At 41.5% G+C, this 21,850-nt stretch overlaps 1 protein-coding gene across 1 annotated transcript in view; it reads left to right on the top strand.

Annotated features, from left to right (window-relative positions):
• LRP1B (LDL receptor related protein 1B) overlaps window positions 1-21,850 on the top strand; it is a 3,812,342-nt gene that overhangs the window by 1,730,347 nt on the left and 2,060,145 nt on the right. Inside the window, exon 18 of the mRNA XM_078683424.1 lies at window positions 12,821-12,937. Coding sequence (XP_078539550.1) covers window positions 12,821-12,937 — 117 coding nt within the window. The remainder of the gene's footprint in view (window positions 1-12,820; window positions 12,938-21,850) is intronic.

Raw genomic sequence — 21,850 nt, 5'->3', positions numbered from 1 at the left:
CTGTTTCCTATGAGAACCGGGATAGAGGATTTATGACTGAGGGGTAAAAAGTACGACGGTGGTGGTGGAGAGATAGTTAAAATCAAGGGAGTGTGAGCTTTAGTGGGTGGGGGTGGAGAAATAGTTAGATTAGAGGAAGTTTTAGCTTCTGAGTTATTAGGTAGAGTACCAGGTTGTGGATGAGAGGATTTGAGTGAAGACACGATTTGAGAGGGTTGAGAGGGTAGTGTGAAGGTTAAATGGTGGTAGGAGTGAGGGGTGTTATTGCCGGTGATAGAGTTAGGCCAGCATTGCGTAGGTATGTTGAGGAGGTTATTATAGAGTGAGGAGATCGTTTTTGAGAGGAGTGAGATGTCGCTTCTAAGGGAGGAGAGTTCTAAGATGAGGGACCCAAGGGCAGGTTTAATGTACGGGGAGGCTAGAGTGTGAGTTGATGTGTGCGGGGGGACCGTGTTTGGGTGGGGTGTGAGGGTAGGTGACGAGGGGGATGTGGGGTAGGGGGGTAGAGTTGTTTGGATGTAAGAAGTGTTAAGAGGAGGGGGGATGTTGGTGGAGAGGTTGAAGGAAGAGGTGTGTGTAGCGGAGCAGGGTGACTGAGGAAGAGGTGATGGGGAGAGGTGAGGGTAGAGGATGGGTGGGATGTGGGGAGTACTGTTGTTTGGATGTAAGAAATGTTGTAAGTAGGCGGGATGATAGGGGGGAGGTTGGAAGGAGATGATTGTGTAACAGAGCATACCGAAGTGGGAAGATGCGATGAGAAGAGGGGAGCAGTGGGGGTAGATAGGGGTGGTAGGAGTTGAGGAGTGTCGTGGAGAAGAGGGAAGAGGGGCGTGGTTGGTAAGGTGGGTGATGAATCACGCGGTAGAAGGTGTGCGGAGACCGTGTTCAGGGATAGTGATATGGTTTGGGATGGAGTGCTAATAGGAGGTGTCGAATCAGTAGGGAGCGAAGGAGAGGAGAGAGAAATTAAGGGAGATGTGGACACTGTGGGTTGGGTAGGGTCAGATAGGAGAGGTGAAGGTGAAGAGGGTTGGATGGGGGTAATGGCTCTAGGGTGAGAGGTGGTGAGAGCGCAGGGTCAGGGGATAGTGTGGTGGTTAGGGATACAGTGCTAATATGTAGATCATTAGAAGTTGGGGAGGACGGGGGGGAATCCAGAGGAGGAGATAGTGGGTAAGGCACAATGGGGGCGGATGTAGAAACTAAAAGTTGAGGTTTTTCAGAGAGACAAGATATTAGTGGTATGGGAGGAAGGGGGGCGGTGAGTCTAGGGGAGGGGTGTACTGGTGGTCAAGATTCGAGTAATTTAAGAGGGGCTGTGGTAAGGCGTTGAAGTGTTGTTCAAAAATGTCAAGGTGTTTTTCAGAAGCTTGGATGAGTATGGTTCCCGATTTGAAGATGGATATGTCTATTTCCCCGGGAAAGGAAGAAGATGGTTTGGTGGAGAGTTTAAAACCGTAGGGGATGTTGCGTGAATTGGAGATCAGGAAGTGACCTAGGAATATGCTTTTCCATTTAGACGGGCGTTTGGTGAAGAAGATGAGATTGGTAACAAGAGAAGAGTTAAGGCTGTTATGGTGTTCAGCGAATAAGGTTTCAGGGTGGAGGCAGATAAGTTTGTGTTTAAGTTTTTTTTTCCCATGTTTAGAGAGATGGGGTGGGGTAGAATAGAATTAATGAATAGGATACAAAATAGTATTTAGTTCACTGAATGTGAAGAATAAAGGTAGGAAAGAATTGAAGAAGAAAAGAGTGACTGATGAGTTCAGTAAGCATGAAGGGAGTAATAAGATGTAAAGCGGAGTAAGAGTGATAGTGGAGGTTATAGATAAAAGAATTAAAGGTGATGGGGAATAAATAGCGTTGATTGTTGAATAAAAACACAGGCAGCAATAAAGTGCAAAAACCCAACACAAATTAGTAAAGGGAATGAAATGAACCACATTGAAATAACAAAACCCAATACTAAGTCAATAAGGAGCACAAAGTAACATAGTAGAGAGTGCAGGTGATGTGCAGGTCAAAGGGCAGTCAAGGAGGGGGTAGGGAAAAAGTAACAAGTAGAAGATATATAGATATGATATAAAGTGAGGGTACTGAGGGGGGAGGGGGGATATGTGAGAAGAGGAGTGGGGTGATGAATGGCTAACCGAGTAAATAAATATAAAGGACAATCTAGGAAATGAACAACTAAGAGGAATAGAAGGAGGAGTTAGGAAAAGGGGGGATATCATGGAGGATGAAGAATGTAATTTAAGGTGATGAGATTGCAGGCTGGAGTTACACGTGCAAATCGTAATCCGGGCTCTCTTCAAAGATGGCCGCCGATTTTGTGGAGGAGGAGTGAGTCCTTTCTCAATGTCTATTAATCAGCAAGGCAAGTGAACAACAACAACAAAATACAAAAAGGCAAAATGGAGGCCTAATAAACATTGCTCGTGAAGTAAGAGAGAAAACGGTCACCTCACGTCTGAAACCACAAAGGGGAATCAGCCTACCCAGTCAGAGCCATGACGAGAAATAGACGAACAATCCCAGAGTGTAGCAGCTCAAAGAGTCAGGAAAATAAAAACGAGCCAGAAGAATCTTTTATCAGCATCATGACATGTTGCCAACAGTCATCTTCCACTTCCGCGAGGGGCCCAAGCACGCCACAGCCGAGACAAAGGCAGACTGCTGGGGCAGAATCGAACCTCGAGCAGTCGGCAGGACCAGGAATCAAAATCCCAGGATGATCCCAAGATTATCTATGATTGCATGCATGAGTGTCTGGGTGTGTCTATGAGTGGGTGAATGAGTCTCTGAGTGGGTTTAATGAGTTGGTCTATGAGTGTCTGACTGGGTCTGTGAGTGGATGTGTTAGTGTCTGAGTGCTGTCTTTTTGCCCTCTTCTGCTGTTTTGCCTATTCTTCTTTTTCTGCTCTCTGTTTTGCCTTTCCTGCTCTTTTTTCTGCCTCTGTTTTATCTGTCTGGCTCATTTTTCTGCCCTCTATTTTGCCTTTTCTGCCTTTTTTTTCTGCCCACTGTTTTACCTTTTTTGTTCATTTTTCTACCCGTTGTTTTTGCCTTTCCCTCTCTTTTTTCAGCCTTCTTTTTGCCCGTTCTTCTCTCTTCCCTCCCTTTTGCCTTTTCTGCTAGTTTTTCTCTCTGCACAAGCTGATTTTGTCCCTGGGGACCCCATGTGTGTATTTTCTAAATAAACATATACACCAAGGTACTAAATACGTGAAAATAGTATATTTTCTATACTATTAATGATCAGTGGCCAGCATGCAAAGAGGAACCTGAATCTCTGGTTCATTTATTATTCGTTTGCCCTAAAAAATTTGAAGTCTAAGTGACTTATTCCCCTATGCAGGTGTATTTGTTCGAGACACCATCTTGGGGTGCTCCGAATTCTTATCACTGACTCTAGGAAAGTAGTAGTATTCAGAGTAGCAAAAAGTCCTGATGGCCATATGGAGTAGATGCTTGACATATATTGTGTAACCTTTTAATCCTATCCAATACGGTATGATAAGTTTTGTACTATTTAATTCTTCGAAATGGTGTTTTTAGGTGGAAGGCCCCCTGTTTTAATATCTATTTATGGACTGAGTCCCTGTCTCTGTTTTACATTTGTATAACTCATAAAGAATGGTATGAGTGTTTCTTTGGGAACCACTGTGCTCACATGGGTCTACATATGATTAGTAAGGGTAAAATCCCCTACAGCAATGGAGTGTTTAATCGCTAATTTTTTCCCACTCTCTCTAAGGAAGCATTGTTGTGTTTTACTGTATTTATGTCCTATTTTAACTTTTTTAATAAACCTTTGGGTTGCACTTTATATGATCCCAGCAATCAAAAATAAAGAATATGTCGATGATAATATCACTGCAACATTTTCAGTGAAATTATTGACGAAGAAACTGTGCCTTCCATAAATAAGTCCCTAGGTTATTCAAATATCCTGCAAAGATATGGTATCTTATATAGCCAGGCTCGCATTTGTTTCATCTGCCTGTGAGGGCACATGGTACTGAAGTAGTTACTCTGTTTTTTACATGACAGTTGCTTCCTATTTTTTCTTGTAAAGTTGTCAACGAGATGTTAGCCACCCTAGAAGGTGCAACATTTTTCACCTCCCTCGATATTTCATCTGCATATCATCAGATTGAGCTGTGTCCTAATTCCAAGCACCTTACCTCCTTTGTAACTCCGGAGGGTGCTTATCGTTACATCCGCATGCCGTTTGGTTTGGCTTCAGCCTCGGCTGTTTTCCAGAGGTTAATGAACAACCTGTTCAAGAACATTTCTGGTGTTGTCTTTTTCCAGGATGACATTCTGGTTCATGGCAAAACCGAACTTGAACATGATGAGCGTGTTAAGCTTGTTCTCAGCATACTAAGGTCTAGTGGGTTAACTTTGAGGGAGGATAAATGCAAATTTTTTCAAGATGGGGTAGACTATCTTGGTCACCACATTTCCCAAAATGGGGTTGAACCAAAAGTCAAGATAATTGATGCCATTCAAAATGCTCCTGTTCCTACCAACAAGGATCAATTACGTTCATATCTTGGTTTGGTCGAGTATTACTCCAAATTTGTTAAGAATTTCTCTACCAAAACCGCTGCTATGCGTGGCCTGCTCAAGAAAAATGTCAAGTTTGTCTGGGATAATGATTGTGATAGCAACTTCAATGTCATCAAGCAAGAGATTATTGAAGCTCGCCCTCTGAAATTGTTCAACATCAATGACTTGTGCATTCTTTCCACCGATGCTAGCAATGTGGGTTTGAGGGCTGTCCTCATGCAGAAAAGGGGTGATGGTCGCGAAGAAACCATTGCCTTTGCCTCCAGAACCTTGAGGGGTTCTGAGGGGACTTATTCTACCATTGAAAAAGAGGCCCTAGCGATGTGGTGGGGAGTTTTGCATTTCAAATTTTTTTTATGGGGGAACAGGTTCATCTTGAGGACTGACCATAAGCCCTTGATTGATCTATTCACGACCAAGGGTGGTGGCAGGGCGACTCCAAGGATCTCTAAGTGGCAATTCAGATTGCAGGAATTCCAATATCAACTTGAATATGTGGCTGGGGCGAAGAATTTGGTTGCTGATTACTTATCCAGACTACCTCTTTCCAATAGTGACAACAGCGTTGTGTGTGATGATTTGGAAGTAGTTTGTGCTGTTGGTTCTTTATGTGATTCTATTGGGTGTGCTCTTTCGGAGTGTGAGTGGTTGGAGGGGATTGCTTCTGATGTTGACATGCAGTTGGTTATTGATCTTCTCTCTAAACCATGGCCATGTGAAAAAGCTTGTCCTGCCGCAATAATTCCTTATTTGCGGGTCAAGGATGAGTTGTCTCTTGTTGATGGAATTTTGAGAAGGGGTGGGCTATTGGTTGTTCCGGTTTCTATTCGTGGGAAGATTCTTGGTTTGGCTCATGAAGGTCATCCAGGCATTCGATCCATGAAGCGCAGGGTGAGGCAACATTTTTGGTGGCCATCTGTGGACAAGGATGTTGAACATTTTGTTCGTGAATGCTGTGAATGTATTGTCAGTGATAAGTCACAAGTCACCCGTCCTCTGCCTGTTGAACCTATCGTTGTGAAGAGTGTTCCTTGGTCCAAATTGGCTTTGGACATTGCTAGACCTTATGGTCTCGTTGGTTCGACTCCCACATTTATCTTGGTGTTGATTGACTATATGACCAAGTGGCCTGAGGTAAGATTTGTTGATTCCATTAGTTCTTCTGTGGTGATTTCATTTTTACGTGATGTTTTCTCTAGGGAGGGTTTTCCTGAAGAGGTAGTTTCGGATAATGGTACGCAGTTGGTTTCTGCTGAAATGTCTTCGTTTTTCAAGGAAGTTGGTATTAAACACGTTTGCAGGTCGCTCTATCATCCTCGCAGCAACGGTTTGGTTGAGCGTTTCAACCGTGTGATCAAAGAGCATCTTCAACTGGCTTTGGTGAATGGTTTGCAGTGGCGTCAAGCGGTTGCCGACATGTTATGGGCTGTAAGAACTACTCCGCATGTTTCAACTGGTGTTGCTCCTTTTACTTTGTTGCGTGGTAGAGTCGCTGGTACCAAGTTGAACAAAGAGTGGATGTCCAGGAAGGTTGTGGATGCTACTAATTTAGGTAGAGTAGCTGATGTCAGAGCTTCGGTTCAGAGCAGTTATGGTACCAGATCAGATGTGTCGTCTTCTTGCAAAGTGAAGGTTGGCGATTGGGTGAGGATAAAGAAACCTGGATTTCTCCGTAAAGGGGAGTCACGGTTTTATTCTCCCAAGAAGGTGGCTGCTGTGAGGGATTATGTGGTAGTGTTGGAGGATGGAAGAGTTTGGAGTAAGAGTATGGTTTCTATCGTTCCTGGGCCCATGGTTGAGAGTGTTGGGAAGCGGTTGGGGGTCAGTATTTCTCCTTCCGGTCCCAAGGTAGGTGGTGTGGTGCACTCTGATGGAAACCTTCCGCGGAGAGAAACTTCCTCCAGGGTCAAATCTGTTCCTGCTAAATTTCAAGACTATGTGATGATGTAATTCCTATACCACGTGGTGGGTGTAATGTATGTTGTGATGTTATCATACAATGTTAGCTTTTCATTATAATTGATGCATTCTATTTACCTTGTTCCCTTCTTCCTTTAGCTTCTATTCTTTTCTTTTTGCATTCTTTTTCCTTCTTACCTTTTCTATTCTTTTGTTTTCTCTGTGAAGAAAGGGAGGTGTGTTGGGACTTCTCCCTCTCCTCGCATTCTACATAGAATGTTCCCTGCGTGGAACACTTAATTGATTCTTTCCTTGGCAGTTGCTGCCGGGGAGTTACTGTGGCTGGACGTCTAATAAAGTCGTGGTTCCACTTACCTGTCGTGTGGATCTTGCTTCTCTTCAGGTTGGTTAGGTCATTTGTGCTGTCAGAGAGAGGTGGTAGGTCTAAATGAGCCTTAATTGTTATTTCGAGTTTACCGGGAGGAATATGGTGAAGGTTGCGTGTGGATTTTTTGGATAGTATGTTGGTGGGTGCTGGTCGAGAGGTATTTTTGATCAAGGTGAAAAGGATGAGGTAGTGGTCAGACCAGTCAACCGGAAAAATATTTGTGAGGGAGGCTAGATCGTTGGTCGTTATAATGGCATCAAGGGTGGCACCTTTGTTATGAGTGGGAGAGAGGCAGAGTTGGGACGTATTGGTGATGTCCATTGTATTATTAAGTTGGATGACATCAGGATCAACATTGTTGTTCCAATGGATGTTATAATCACCGAGGAAGAGGTTATTAGAATGGGAGAGTGACGATTATATGATAAGATCAGTCAATTCTTCCGTAAAGGAAATGTTGTTACCTGGGGGGTGGTAGATGATGTGTAACCGGGTAGTGGGGGAGTCAGGTATGGTGAGATCGATGCAGAGGTATTCAAAGGATGAGGGGTCTTGAGGATTGCATAGTGAGATGTTAAGATCGGCTTTGAAAATTAAGGCGAGTCCACCGCCTGTTTGTTCAATTCGGTCTTTTCTGATGATATCATAGCCAGGGGGGATAAGCAAGTCGAGGATGGGGTTGGAGTGGGGTGTGAGCCATGTTTCAGTTAGGACAGCAATGTCAATGTCTTCACTGAGAATAGTTTCAGCAATCTCCGTGGCGTGACAGGAGGCAGATCTACAATTTATCAACATGCAGCAAAGGGGGGTGGTGATTGGTGGAGGAGAGGGGGGACAGATGGGGATCTGTATAAGTAGTTGAGGAGGTCTGGGGGAGGAAGGAGGAGGGGGGGATTGCTTGTTCCTAAAAGAACTGGAATAGACGACATATGTGTCGGGTAGGACGTGGATCGGCAGTTAATCATCAAGCAACATTGGGTAGTGGGCTCAGGTGATTGGGAGGGGGGTTAGGGGGGATAGCTTTAAGTTGTTGAGGAGGTCTGGGTGAGGAAGGAGGAAGGGGGAGACTTCTGTTTCCTATGAGAACCGGGATAGAGGATTTATGACTGAGGGGTAAAAAGTACGACGGTGGTGGTGGAGAGATAGTTAAAATCAAGGGAGTGTGAGCTTTAGTGGGTGGGGGTGGAGAAATAGTTAGATTAGAGGAAGTTTTAGCTTCTGAGTTATTAGGTAGAGTACCAGGTTGTGGATGAGAGGATTTGAGTGAAGACACGATTTGAGAGGGTTGAGAGGGTAGTGTGAAGGTTAAATGGTGGTAGGAGTGAGGGGTGTTATTGCCGGTGATAGAGTTAGGCCGGCATTGCGTAGGTATGTTGAGGAGGTTATTATAGAGTGAGGAGATCGTTTTTGAGAGGAGTGAGATGTCGCTTCTAAGGGAGGAGAGTTCTAAGATGAGGGACCCAAGGGCAGGTTTAATGTACGGGGAGGCTAGAGTGTGAGTTGATGTGTGCGGGGGGACCGTGTTTGGGTGGGGTGTGAGGGTAGGTGACGAGGGGGATGTGGGGTAGGGGGGTAGAGTTGTTTGGATGTAAGAAGTGTTAAGAGGAGGGGGGATGTTGGTGGAGAGGTTGAAGGAAGAGGTGTGTGTAGCGGAGCAGGGTGACTGAGGAAGAGGTGATGGGGAGAGGTGAGGGTAGAGGATGGGTGGGATGTGGGGAGTACTGTTGTTTGGATGTAAGAAATGTTGTAAGTAGGCGGGATGATAGGGGGGAGGTTGGAAGGAGATGATTGTGTAACAGAGCATACCGAAGTGGGAAGATGCGATGAGAAGAGGGGAGCAGTGGGGGTAGATAGGGGTGGTAGGAGTTGAGGAGTGTCGTGGAGAAGAGGGAAGAGGGGCGTGGTTGGTAAGGTGGGTGATGAATCACGCGGTAGAAGGTGTGCGGAGACCGTGTTCAGGGATAGTGATATGGTTTGGGATGGAGTGCTAATAGGAGGTGTCGAATCAGTAGGGAGCGAAGGAGAGGAGAGAGAAATTAAGGGAGATGTGGACACTGTGGGTTGGGTAGGGTCAGATAGGAGAGGTGAAGGTGAAGAGGGTTGGATGGGGGTAATGGCTCTAGGGTGAGAGGTGGTGAGAGCGCAGGGTCAGGGGATAGTGTGGTGGTTAGGGATACAGTGCTAATATGTAGATCATTAGAAGTTGGGGAGGACGGGGGGAATCCAGAGGAGGAGATAGTGGGTAAGGCACAATGGGGGCGGATGTAGAAACTAAAAGTTGAGGTTTTTCAGAGAGACAAGATATTAGTGGTATGGGAGGAAGGGGGGCGGTGAGTCTAGGGGAGGGGTGTACTGGTGGTCAAGATTCGAGTAATTTAAGAGGGGCTGTGGTAAGGCGTTGAAGTGTTGTTCAAAAATGTCAAGGTGTTTTTCAGAAGCTTGGATGAGTATGGTTCCCGATTTGAAGATGGATATGTCTATTTCCCCGGGAAAGGAAGAAGATGGTTTGGTGGAGAGTTTAAAACCGTAGGGGATGTTGCGTGAATTGGAGATCAGGAAGTGACCTAGGAATATGCTTTTCCATTTAGACGGGCGTTTGGTGAAGAAGATGAGATTGGTAACAAGAGAAGAGTTAAGGCTGTTATGGTGTTCAGCGAATAAGGTTTCAGGGTGGAGGCAGATAAGTTTGTGTTTAAGTTTTTTTTTCCCATGTTTAGAGAGATGGGGTGGGGTAGAATAGAATTAATGAATAGGATACAAAATAGTATTTAGTTCACTGAATGTGAAGAATAAAGGTAGGAAAGAATTGAAGAAGAAAAGAGTGACTGATGAGTTCAGTAAGCATGAAGGGAGTAATAAGATGTAAAGCGGAGTAAGAGTGATAGTGGAGGTTATAGATAAAAGAATTAAAGGTGATGGGGAATAAATAGCGTTGATTGTTGAATAAAAACACAGGCAGCAATAAAGTGCAAAAACCCAACACAAATTAGTAAAGGGAATGAAATGAACCACATTGAAATAACAAAACCCAATACTAAGTCAATAAGGAGCACAAAGTAACATAGTAGAGAGTGCAGGTGATGTGCAGGTCAAAGGGCAGTCAAGGAGGGGGTAGGGAAAAAGTAACAAGTAGAAGATATATAGATATGATATAAAGTAAGGGTACTGAGGGGGGAGGGGGGATATGTGAGAAGAGGAGTGGGGTGATGAATGGCTAACCGAGTAAATAAATATAAAGGACAATCTAGGAAATGAACAACTAAGAGGAATAGAAGGAGGAGTTAGGAAAAGGGGGGATATCATGGAGGATGAAGAATGTAATTTAAGGTGATGAGATTGCAGGCTGGAGTTACACGTGCAAATCGTAATCCGGGCTCTCTTCAAAGATGGCCGCCGATTTTGTGGAGGAGGAGTGAGTCCTTTCTCAATGTCTATTAATCAGCAAGGCAAGTGAACAACAACAACAAAATACAAAAAGGCAAAATGGAGGCCTAATAAACATTGCTCGTGAAGTAAGAGAGAAAACGGTCACCTCACGTCTGAAACCACAAAGGGGAATCAGCCTACCCAGTCAGAGCCATGACGAGAAATAGACGAACAATCCCAGAGTGTAGCAGCTCAAAGAGTCAGGAAAATAAAAACGAGCCAGAAGAATCTTTTATCAGCATCATGACATGTTGCCAACAGTCATCTTCCACTTCCGCGAGGGGCCCAAGCACGCCACAGCCGAGACAAAGGCAGACTGCTGGGGCAGAATCGAACCTCGAGCAGTCGGCAGGACCAGGAATCAAAATCCCAGGATGATCCCAAGATTATCTATGATTGCATGCATGAGTGTCTGGGTGTGTCTATGAGTGGGTGAATGAGTCTCTGAGTGGGTTTAATGAGTTGGTCTATGAGTGTCTGACTGGGTCTGTGAGTGGATGTGTTAGTGTCTGAGTGCTGTCTTTTTGCCCTCTTCTGCTGTTTTGCCTATTCTTCTTTTTCTGCTCTCTGTTTTGCCTTTCCTGCTCTTTTTTCTGCCTCTGTTTTATCTGTCTGGCTCATTTTTCTGCCCTCTATTTTGCCTTTTCTGCCTTTTTTTTCTGCCCACTGTTTTACCTTTTTTGTTCATTTTTCTACCCGTTGTTTTTGCCTTTCCCTCTCTTTTTTCAGCCTTCTTTTTGCCCGTTCTTCTCTCTTCCCTCCCTTTTGCCTTTTCTGCTAGTTTTTCTCTCTGCACAAGCTGATTTTGTCCCTGGGGACCCCATGTGTGTATTTTCTAAATAAACATATACACCAAGGTACTAAATACGTGAAAATAGTATATTTTCTATACTATTAATGATCAGTGGCCAGCATGCAAAGAGGAACCTGAATCTCTGGTTCATTTATTATTCGTTTGCCCTAAAAAATTTGAAGTCTAAGTGACTTATTCCCCTATGCAGGTGTATTTGTTCGAGACACCATCTTGGGGTGCTCCGAATTCTTATCACTGACTCTAGGAAAGTAGTAGTATTCAGAGTAGCAAAAAGTCCTGATGGCCATATGGAGTAGATGCTTGACATATATTGTGTAACCTTTTAATCCTATCCAATACGGTATGATAAGTTTTGTACTATTTAATTCTTCGAAATGGTGTTTTTAGGTGGAAGGCCCCCTGTTTTAATATCTATTTATGGACTGAGTCCCTGTCTCTGTTTTACATTTGTATAACTCATAAAGAATGGTATGAGTGTTTCTTTGGGAACCACTGTGCTCACATGGGTCTACATATGATTAGTAAGGGTAAAATCCCCTACAGCAATGGAGTGTTTAATCGCTAATTTTTTCCCACTCTCTCTAAGGAAGCATTGTTGTGTTTTACTGTATTTATGTCCTATTTTAACTTTTTTAATAAACCTTTGGGTTGCACTTTATATGATCCCAGCAATCAAAAATAAAGAATATGTCGATGATAATATCACTGCAACATTTTCAGTGAAATTATTGACGAAGAAACTGTGCCTTCCATAAATAAGTCCCTAGGTTATTCAAATATCCTGCAAAGATATGGTATCTTATATAGCCAGGCTCGCATTTGTTTCATCTGCCTGTGAGGGCACATGGTACTGAAGTAGTTACTCTGTTTTTTACATGACAGTTGCTTCCTATTTTTTCTTGTAAAGTTGTCTGATACTCCAGGGCTCTGGCAGTGCTCTTTAAAACTAACAAATGAATAAACAAATATATCAACAATTGCTATCGCAATAAACACGTTTCAATTAAATACTATTTTACACAACATTTCTACAGTTTTGTAGTGTTATAAAAAGGAGATATTTGTATTGCCCAAATTATGGTACTCAATTTACTGATACCCCCAGCAATGAACGCAGAGTCTCTTTGCCAGGATTCAACCATTGACTTTCAGAACACTGCACTTCCCAGAACCAAGTATTCAGCTCACTGAGCATCCAGCTGGTATGGCGGCACATGCAGAGTATCATTTTTAAATAGCATAAAACCTTTAATTTAAATGTAAATGTAAATGTAGTTGAGCTTATATAGCGCACAGCTACCCGCAAAGCAGGTGTCCCGGCGCTTGCTTAGGGAACCCTTCCTGATATTCCCCTGTGAGATAGCAGGGTATCCACAAGGTGAAAGTCAGGCATCCCGCCGCGAGGGGCCGTTGTGGAGATTAAGCAAGCTGTTGCCCAGAGTCGCAGAGTGTGAACCCGTGAGTCAAGGAGGCACCGGGGTGAGAATTATCGAGTCCGTGGAATTTTTAGCCCAAGACCCGCCGGGGCGGGGAATTGAACCCTGGTCCAGGACCGATCTCAGATTCCGGGTCTGCCACCTCTAACCCCTGAGCCACACTTCTACCATTATTTTCAAGAGGCTTTGAGGTATGTGATTATTGTGTTGTCTTTTTTTAAACTATCTACGTGTTACTTTTTACATTTATATTTCACTGAAAAAAATAACAATCTTTTTCAGCAAGGACTTGTCGAACTGATCAATTTTCCTGTGGGAATGGACGTTGTATTCCAAGATCTTGGTTGTGTGATCGAGAGGATGATTGTGGGGACAGAACTGATGAAACAACAAACTGCGGTAAGTTTTTTTGTTTCTTTGTTGTGCAAATTCAAACTACCTTGTAGATCCTGTCTCAAATTTGGCGCCGCACCATAACTAATTTAGCCGTTACAACAGGTGTATCCATCAGCGGAGAGAGGTGCATTAGCCAGAGCTGTGGTCACGAGAGCTCTCTGAAGGTCATTTTGGAAGTTTGAAATGTCATAAAATGCCTGGATGGTACACATTTGCAAGTCTGCTATAAAGATGCAGAGATAGCCAGGATCAAATGGCGTTTTTCAGGATATTCTATACACCCACTGTTCAATGGAGAAAATATAACACCATTTTGTAATTATTACACATCCAGCAACAATTTTAATGGACATTTGCTTTTTTGAAGATACGTCAGGAAGAGAGCAGTTTTTCAGGAATAGTATTTTGTTCCATTTCAATGAATGAACACTAGAAACAATGGGTAACTTGACCAATATTATCTGAAAGTCTTCCAGCTGCTGGTTTGTCACCTCTGATGATACATTAATATAGAATTAGTAATCCAGTGCCACGATAAATGCACAAGCCATGATTTGATATAAATGGTTGACAGTGGGGATATGTAAACAACTGTCACCGGGGTATGGTGCTGGCTGAAAGTAGATCTGCCTTACAAAGACAGGCAGCTAGTGAGGTTGTCTTTTTAAATTATTTTTCTAGGATAATTATCCCAACAATGTAGGCCATGACAACTAACGACAACTAATATTCTTCTCCTCTTTCTTTGCATTTGAAACAAGAATTCTGCCATCAGAGTTTGGGGAAAGGAAATGCAACGGTGTGGGTAACGAGGTTGTATTGACCAGTTTCAGTGAATCCTCAAACATTTGTGGGGTTTTAGAAATCCGGGTCAGAGGGTGTCAGGACAACATAGTTATTGGGCACTTGCTGTGACAACTGTGATTTGTTACCTCCGGTGTCCTGGATCTTCTCAATCTAGGGGCTAATTACTCCACCTGGCCCTAACTCCCAGGGCAGCGGGAAAGCAGCTCAAGGCTTAATCAGTGAGGTACAGCAGAGTCAAGACTCAGAAGTCAGTAAGAACAAGTAACACTCCAGAACTAAATGTACGGCAGCGAGTTCTCCCATCATGCTCCACTGTTGTTTGCAGAATGGCATCTGCTGGCACCTAGGGAAAAAACTGACCGAATCAGGTGTACATAATGGTGCAGAGCAGGAATATCGTCAGAGAAATATCGTCTGACATAAATATCCCCGTAGAAATATCGAATTGAAGAAATATCGATAACTAAAATATAGTTTGACCAGAATATCGACAGACAGGTAAATATATCGATAAAAATAATATAGTTGTAATAAATATTGTTTACAAAAATATAGTTTACAAAAATATCGATATTTTAATAATGTCATGTATTTTAGTGTTTTTAATGAGAATTGTTTGTCATTTTAATATATGTTGTTGAATTTTAATAGTTATTAATGTATATTATGTTGAATTTTTTGTTATTAGTTCCGTAGCGGGTTGTGGGTTTATAGGGGAATAGGGTGGGAAGTAATTTAAATATATAACATTAATTGATTATTAATGTGTTAATTTAATAATTATGTGTTAATTAATTTCAATCAGTCAATTATTAATTAATTATGTTAATTAATTATGTTAATTAATTATGTTAATTGTTTAATTAATTTTAGGTGTGTGTAGCGGAGTTTATATGTGTAAATGGTGTGAAGTAATTAAATTGTTATTGATTGATTATTAAATACTTTATTAATTAATTACCATTAATTAATTAGTAATTATTAATTGTACATGTGTAATTAAATTTAGGTTTGTGATTTGGTGTTTATAAGTGTATATGGTGTGAAATCTGTCAATTAAATAATTAATTAATTAATTAAAAAATAATTTAATTATCATTAATTAGTAAATATTAATTGTAATTGTGTAATTATTTTTAGGTGTGTGGTGGATATTATAGTGTTAAAAAATGTGTAAATATATATTTTTGTATTATCTTTGTTAATAATAAAATATTTAAATGTATATATTATTTATGTTTATATTGGAAATTAAATGTAATAAAAAATTTGATAGTTTTTTTTTTATTGTTTTGGGTTCCAGCGCTTTCCCTACTGTTGTACCCTGTGGAGTGGGAATAGTAATTTTCACCCCTACGCTATCCAACGCTTTCCCTACTGTTGCACTCTCTGGAGTGGGAATAGTAATTTTTACCCCTACGCTATCCAACGCTTTCCCTACTGTTGCACTCACTGGAGTGGGAATAGTAATTTTTACCCCTACGCTATCCAATGCTTTTCCTACTGTTGCACCCTCTGGAGTGGGAATGGTAATTTTTACTCCTACGCTATCCAACGCTTTCCCTACTGTTGCACCCTCTGGAGTGGGAATAGTAATTTCTACCCCTACGCTATCCAGCGCTTTCCCTACTGTTGCACCCTTTGGAGTGGGAATAGTAATTTTGACCTCTACGCTATCCAACGCTTTCCCTACTGTTGCACTCACTGGAGTTGGAATAGCAATTTTTACCCCTACTCTAACCAATGCTTTCCCTACTGTTGCACCCTCTGGAGTGGGAATAGTAATTTTTACTCCTACGCTATCCAACGCTTTCCCTACTGTTGCACCCTCTGGAGTGGGAATAGTAATTTTTACCCCTACGCTATCCAGCGCTTTCCCTACTGTTGCACCCTTTGGAGTGGGAATAGTAATTTTTACCTCTACGCTATCCAGCGCTTTCCCTACTGTTGCACTCACTGGAGTTGGAATAGTAATTTTTACCCCTACGCTATCCAACGCTTTCCCTACTGTTGCACCCTCTGGAGTGGGAATAGTAATTTTTACCCCTACGCTATCCAACGCTTTCCATACTGTTGCACCCTTTGGAGTGGAAATAGTAATTTTTTCACCTACGCTATCCAATGTTTTCCCTACTGTTGCACCCTCTGGAGTGGGAATAGTAATTTTTAATCCTACGCTATCCAACGCTTTCCCTACTGTTGCACCCTCTGGAGTGGGAATAGTAATTTTTAACCCTACGCTATCCAGCGCTATCCCTACTGTTGCACCCTTTGGAGTGGGAATAGTAATTTTTACCTCTACGCTATCCAGCGCTTTCCCTACTTTTGCACTCACTGGAGTTGGAATAGTAATTGTTACCCCTACGCTATCCAACGCTTTCCCTACTGTTGCACCCTCTGGAGTGGGAATAGTAATTTTTACCCCTACGCTATCCAACGCTTTCCCTACTGTTGCACCCTTTGGAGTGGAAATAGTAATTTTTACCCCTACGCTATCCAACGCTTTCCCTACTGTTGCACCCTCTGGAGTGGGAATAGTAATTTTTACCCCTACGCTATCCAATGCTTTCCCTACTGTTGCACCCTCTGGAGTGGGAATCGTAATTTTTACCCCTACGCTATCCAGCGCTTTCACTACTGTTGCACCCTCTGGTGTGGGAATAGTAATTTTTACCCCTACGCTATCCAGCTCTTTCCCTACTGTTGCACCCTTTGGAGTGAGAATAGTAATTTTTACCCCTTGGCTATCAAATGTGTTAACTACTAATGTTTTAATGTTGTTATTAAATGTATGTATTAATATTTTTAAATACTTTTATGTGTTAATTAAATATAGAAAATGTTATTTTATTCAAAATGTTTTATATATGTTATTATTTTATTTTTATATAATTATTAAAGTTTATTAATTAAATAAAGATAATAATAAAATGTATTGAAGAAAATATATGTATATGTACACATTTATTAAGTTTATAATGATTAAATTAAGTTTACATGTTATAAATAGTTAAAATATAAATGTAATGTAATTTATTTTGTTAATAATATTAATAATATTTAATTATTTAATTTAAGTTATAATATTTTTTAAAGTCGATATTTTTTACATCTATATTTTCTACATCTATATTTTTGAGTCGATATTATTGTACTTACCTGTTTAAGTATAGGGAGTCGATATTTTTGTAATTGATATTTTTACATCTATATTTTTGTAAACTATATTTTTGTAATCGATATTTAAACATGGAACCGTACATCATAATGCTTGCACTAGGAGGTGAATGGATGGTTGGGGAAGTTAACACATGGTTGGCTACCTCGGGGCTTCGTTAGGTTTCCCCCTTGGAGGACAGTGAGTGCTGGACGGTCCGCGGAAGTTGCTTGACTAGGAGCGAGTGCAGCTTGTGCTGGTCTGAGCACTCCTATATCAATGCCCCATTAAGACCAGCCAGGATCTTTTGTTTTTTCAAGGGCTGGCAATGTCTGTGAAAGAAACGGTGCTGCCGGACTGCAAGGAAGAAAAAAGAAAGAAAGTGGGCGCTCCTGTATTTGGGCTTTGATAAGACCCGCTAGGATTGTATATGTTTCGTTTGAGGCCTGGCAACATCTGAGTAAGAAGTAATAACAAAATTACCGGAGAAGGTGGAGCAGCTTTGAAAAATGTTATTAGCACATGTGTAGCGGTTGGGGCTTTCTTGTTTCAAGAGGTGTATTTTGTAAAAAAAACATAGTAACTAGGCTTATTTGGCCAATGCAGCGGGCAACAGTGTGTGAGACAGTTGGGCGAAGGCGCACTCCTGCAAACCCCAAAACATTTTGGATGTAAGACTGTTGACTTTCAAAAACACTGCTTCAGCACTCGGTCGCTAAGAAGGAAAATGAGTGGAGCCAGCGCTTGAGCATAGCAAGACTTTCTGGCAAAGTACAGGGCCCAGTAGGCTTATTGGGCACTCAGGAAGGATATGGCAATAACTACAATGCTGCTACTGTGCTACAGGATTCGCTTAATTCTATCTGATCTGAAGTTTAGCCCTAGATTTGTTAAATAGCCCCAGCCCCTACAGAGCTCAGGACAAGCAGAATATCTCAGAGAAACCTCCATATCCTCACAAAACCACCTTGCCCACCATGCTAGGGGGATAAGGCATTTTCTTCTCTAAAAGACTAGAGGACTGTGGAAAAATGCTAGCAACTTCTGGTCCTCAGACTGACAAATCTAACAACCCTTTCCCTAAAGCTCATTATGGTGAGTTGGGGAAATACAACGGGCCGCTTCTCCAGTCTCAATTCTGCAAAACCCGATGATCTTTCTACTATGCGGGCTCATCAATTTCCCTTTGTTGAACCTTTTAATGAAAAATTCCCACTGCCATTGGAGGATTTTAACATAAAAGAGAGAGTTCTGTCAGAGACCATGAAATCAAAGGGTTTCAGATGATAGACAAAGGACGTTTCAATATCTTTTCAGACATGTCTGTAGCTGCTGCTCGCCATCAGTGGGAATTTAAGCTGAAGATTGAACCCTTCAGGAAGCAAGGGATTCATGCCGCCATGGTGCAACAATCTAAGCTAAAAGTATTAGTAGAAGGCCATTTTCAGATTTGGGATCAACTGAGCAAACAAACAATTTTCTACTGCAAATGAAACAAAGTTCTAATTAAGCGACTGATTGGGATGGGACTAAACACTGACGCGCAGATAGAATACTTGCAGCAATGTATCGAAAAGATTGAATAATCTCCCTGCCTCTATATGATGGGCTTTTTCTTTCATTCAGATAGGCAGCTACCCGAGTAGATGGCTTCTGAGTGCACTCACACAAGGGGAGTTTGGGCGGGTTAGGGGACAGGCAGTCTCGTCTGTGGGACACAGGATGGGGAGGGCTCACTGGGATGCACTCCCTGGGGGTAGGATAAGGGGAAGGTGGTGGCAAGGGGGGAGGGGAGTGGCTCATGGGGAAGGGGTGCCGGGTGGGAGAGATGAGGACTGTGGGGTGTTGGGGAAAGGACAAAAACATGCAGTTGCTCAGCTGGAATAGAGGGATTGTTCCCATGTATTGATGTGGCTAAAATTGTTTTCTTCTTTAATCGGTCCTCAGCGGTTAGAAATTCATTCATGTAACATCAATGGTTTCCATAGTAGCAGGAAATGTGGGCAATATTAGCATGGTTTAAACCACTTCAGGCGGATATATATTTCTCACAGGAACACATTATAAAAATGGGACTCCTCTGGGAAAAGTTATTGGGTAAGTTCAACATAAAGTTTATGCTTCATCTAACTTTTATGGGGGTCACTATTCTGGTGATTACAAATATTCAATGTAAAATTGTCAAAGTCCATTGAGATTGAGGTACAAGATGGATCTGGGTTCAGATGAGGATTTTGTTCCAGCTGTTAAACCTGGTGAGTTTTTGTTGTCCAATTTAAGACTCTCTTGAAGCCTTGCAGTCTCTTTACAATTTTGCAAGGCATGAGGCTGGCTTTTATATATTCAGGAGGTGATTTCACTATTCTCCCAGATCCGGCTATAGATTCATCTGGGACAATAAACTTCAGCGAAAGCCAAGATCAATCAATCATTATGTTACGCTCTTTGATGAGAGATTTGGCAGTGCTAGACTGCTGGTGTAGCAACCAATTGATGGATAGGATATATACTTGCCATTCAGAAAGGTTCAATTCACACTTGTGAATTGATTATTTTCTACTGTCCCATGCTTTTCTAAGAGTTCAGCTAGAGATAATAGCAAATCCTTTTTCAAATCACGCAGTTATTACAGTAAATGTGCTTTTTTCGGGGCAGCAACATGGTCGGACTAAATTGCCCTTCGATAGATCTTTAATTACTAATGAACAGTGGGTAGGTCAAATGTGCAAGCTAATGGAAGAGTTTTTTAGAGCAATATTGGCACGGCATTATATATATGGTCTGGGGCATCTTTAAAGTTTTTTTAAGAGAGAGGTGATTGCTTTTCGGTCTAATGTAAGAGAGAGGGAAGGTATTCTGAGGCAGTAATTGCAAACAGCACATAATCAGGAAAAAGCCATTTACTTAACATCCTCTCCGAGAGAGACCATGCATGATCTTGCTAAAGCAAAATATGATCTGCACAGTTGCAGAAGAGCAGGGTGACACTCTGGGTGCTCCAATTACTTTAGCAGAAGTTGCTCAGGTGGTGAAGGGATCTCCGATGGCAAAAGACTGTGGGAATTATGGGATTCTTGTACAGATCTCTGAGCTGTTTGCACCCAAATTGAGTATGTTTTTATTGGGTTTGTACAATACCATCCTAGAAGGGGGTGAAATCCCTGATTCTTTTATTCAATCTGCAGTGGTGAGTGTCTTAAAAAATTAAAAACAGAGCGTGATGCGAATTTGTATCATCCTATAAATTTACTTAATTCGGATGGTATATTTTTATGGAAATTATGGCAAATAGACTTTCCCCAATAGTACATAGTGTTATTTATGAGGGCCAGAATGAATTTCTTAAAGGGAGGAGACTAAAGCTGCAATCATAATGGTAGACGCAGAGAAAGCGTTTGACATGGCATAGTGGAACATCCTTTTTTCTGAATTAAATACATTTGCTTTCTCTTGCTAGTTTGTACACACAATTAGGAACTTATATGTCAATGCCAAGGTATACATATTATGTGAATTGAGAGTTAGCAGAGGTCATTCCTATTAGCTGAGGGTCTCAAGTCCTCTGTCTCCCATTCTATTATTAATATTTATCGAGCCCTTGGCCTGTGCCCTCAGGCAAGATAAAACTATTCAGCCTTAGTAGTAGGAACAGCAAAATGTAAACTCTTTGTGGATGGCATGGCTCTGTACTTAGTGGCAGAAGAGGATAACATTTTGCACACTTATGCTAAAATTAATAAATATGCAGAAATGGGAGAATGCAAAATAAATCATTTGAAAACAGATCGGGAACTACCCAGCGGCATGTACAGAGCTTCCCACAACACCAGCGATACTCTGAATTTGTTCACCTCAAATGTCTGCTTTTCTATCAAAGTTTATAAGCATAGGATTAGCGCATCGCATCCATGCTGAGATAGAAAGGGACAAAGTCTTTTGCCATTTCTACAGCGAAGTCTTTGGACAAAGGATAAGCACACTGCCATCCATGCCGAGCTGTAAAATGACAAAAACCTTTGGCCACTCTAGGCAGAGCTTCGGACTGGTAGAACACCATCAAGAAAACCTGGAATGAGTAAAGGCAGGCCATGACACGTGTTTCACTATCATTATAGCTCTTCTGAAAGGTTTAGTTAAGTCCAGACATAAGGGAGCACCCAGAGTGTTGTTGGTGTTGTAGGGTGCTTTATACAGGAACTGCTCTCCACCTAAACTTGGTAACTTTCCAGAGTTCTCCGCTTCTTTTTTGCATAGTTTATGCAGCACTCTATGCCTGAGAGAGTATTGTTTGGCATGTACATACATACACACATATAGGATAATATTGTGCATATAAATATGTGTGTGTTCATAAAAGTATATATTTATAAATGGCATTAAATATTAGTGATAATTATTTTATTACCATCATAATATTGGTACATAATAAAATATTTACGATTAACTATTTTAAGAAAAATATTTATCACAAACTATTTTTTTGCATGTTTTAATGATATCAGTAAGAAATCTTATTTTGGTAAGCAATATTTTTTCTATGATATCTGTGTTACATGATTTTGTAGATTCCGATATTATGTCAGTGATCCAAAATTTCAGTTATAAAACTACTGTAACACATGAGAGACTAAGTGTAATTAAGCTTGGGTAGAAGTTTTGAATATTCTAGCACAACTGAGGAAACTTATGCCAAGAATTGTGACATGTAATTTTGCCCTCAAATTATAAATATTCCTTCAATTGATTTATCCTTCCATTTAACATTATGTGCTCAGTCTTTTTGTTATCAATAGTTATATGGAAATATCATTAATTCAGTGGGTTTGGTAGTGCACTGAAATAATGAGTGTAGCCAAGAAGGCCTTTCCTCGTATATTCCTTTTGCTACCTCAAACAAATGCGAAATTCAAACAAAGACAAGGCTTGGTATGGTGCTATCATCCAATGGGAAA

The sequence above is a fragment of the Lissotriton helveticus genome, chromosome 3_1 (assembly GCF_964261635.1).
Source record: "Lissotriton helveticus chromosome 3_1, aLisHel1.1, whole genome shotgun sequence".
Classification (NCBI taxonomy): domain Eukaryota; kingdom Metazoa; phylum Chordata; class Amphibia; order Caudata; family Salamandridae; genus Lissotriton; species Lissotriton helveticus.
The sequence above is the reverse complement of the archived record's forward strand: the minus strand, read 5'-3'. Positions and strand labels throughout refer to the sequence as shown.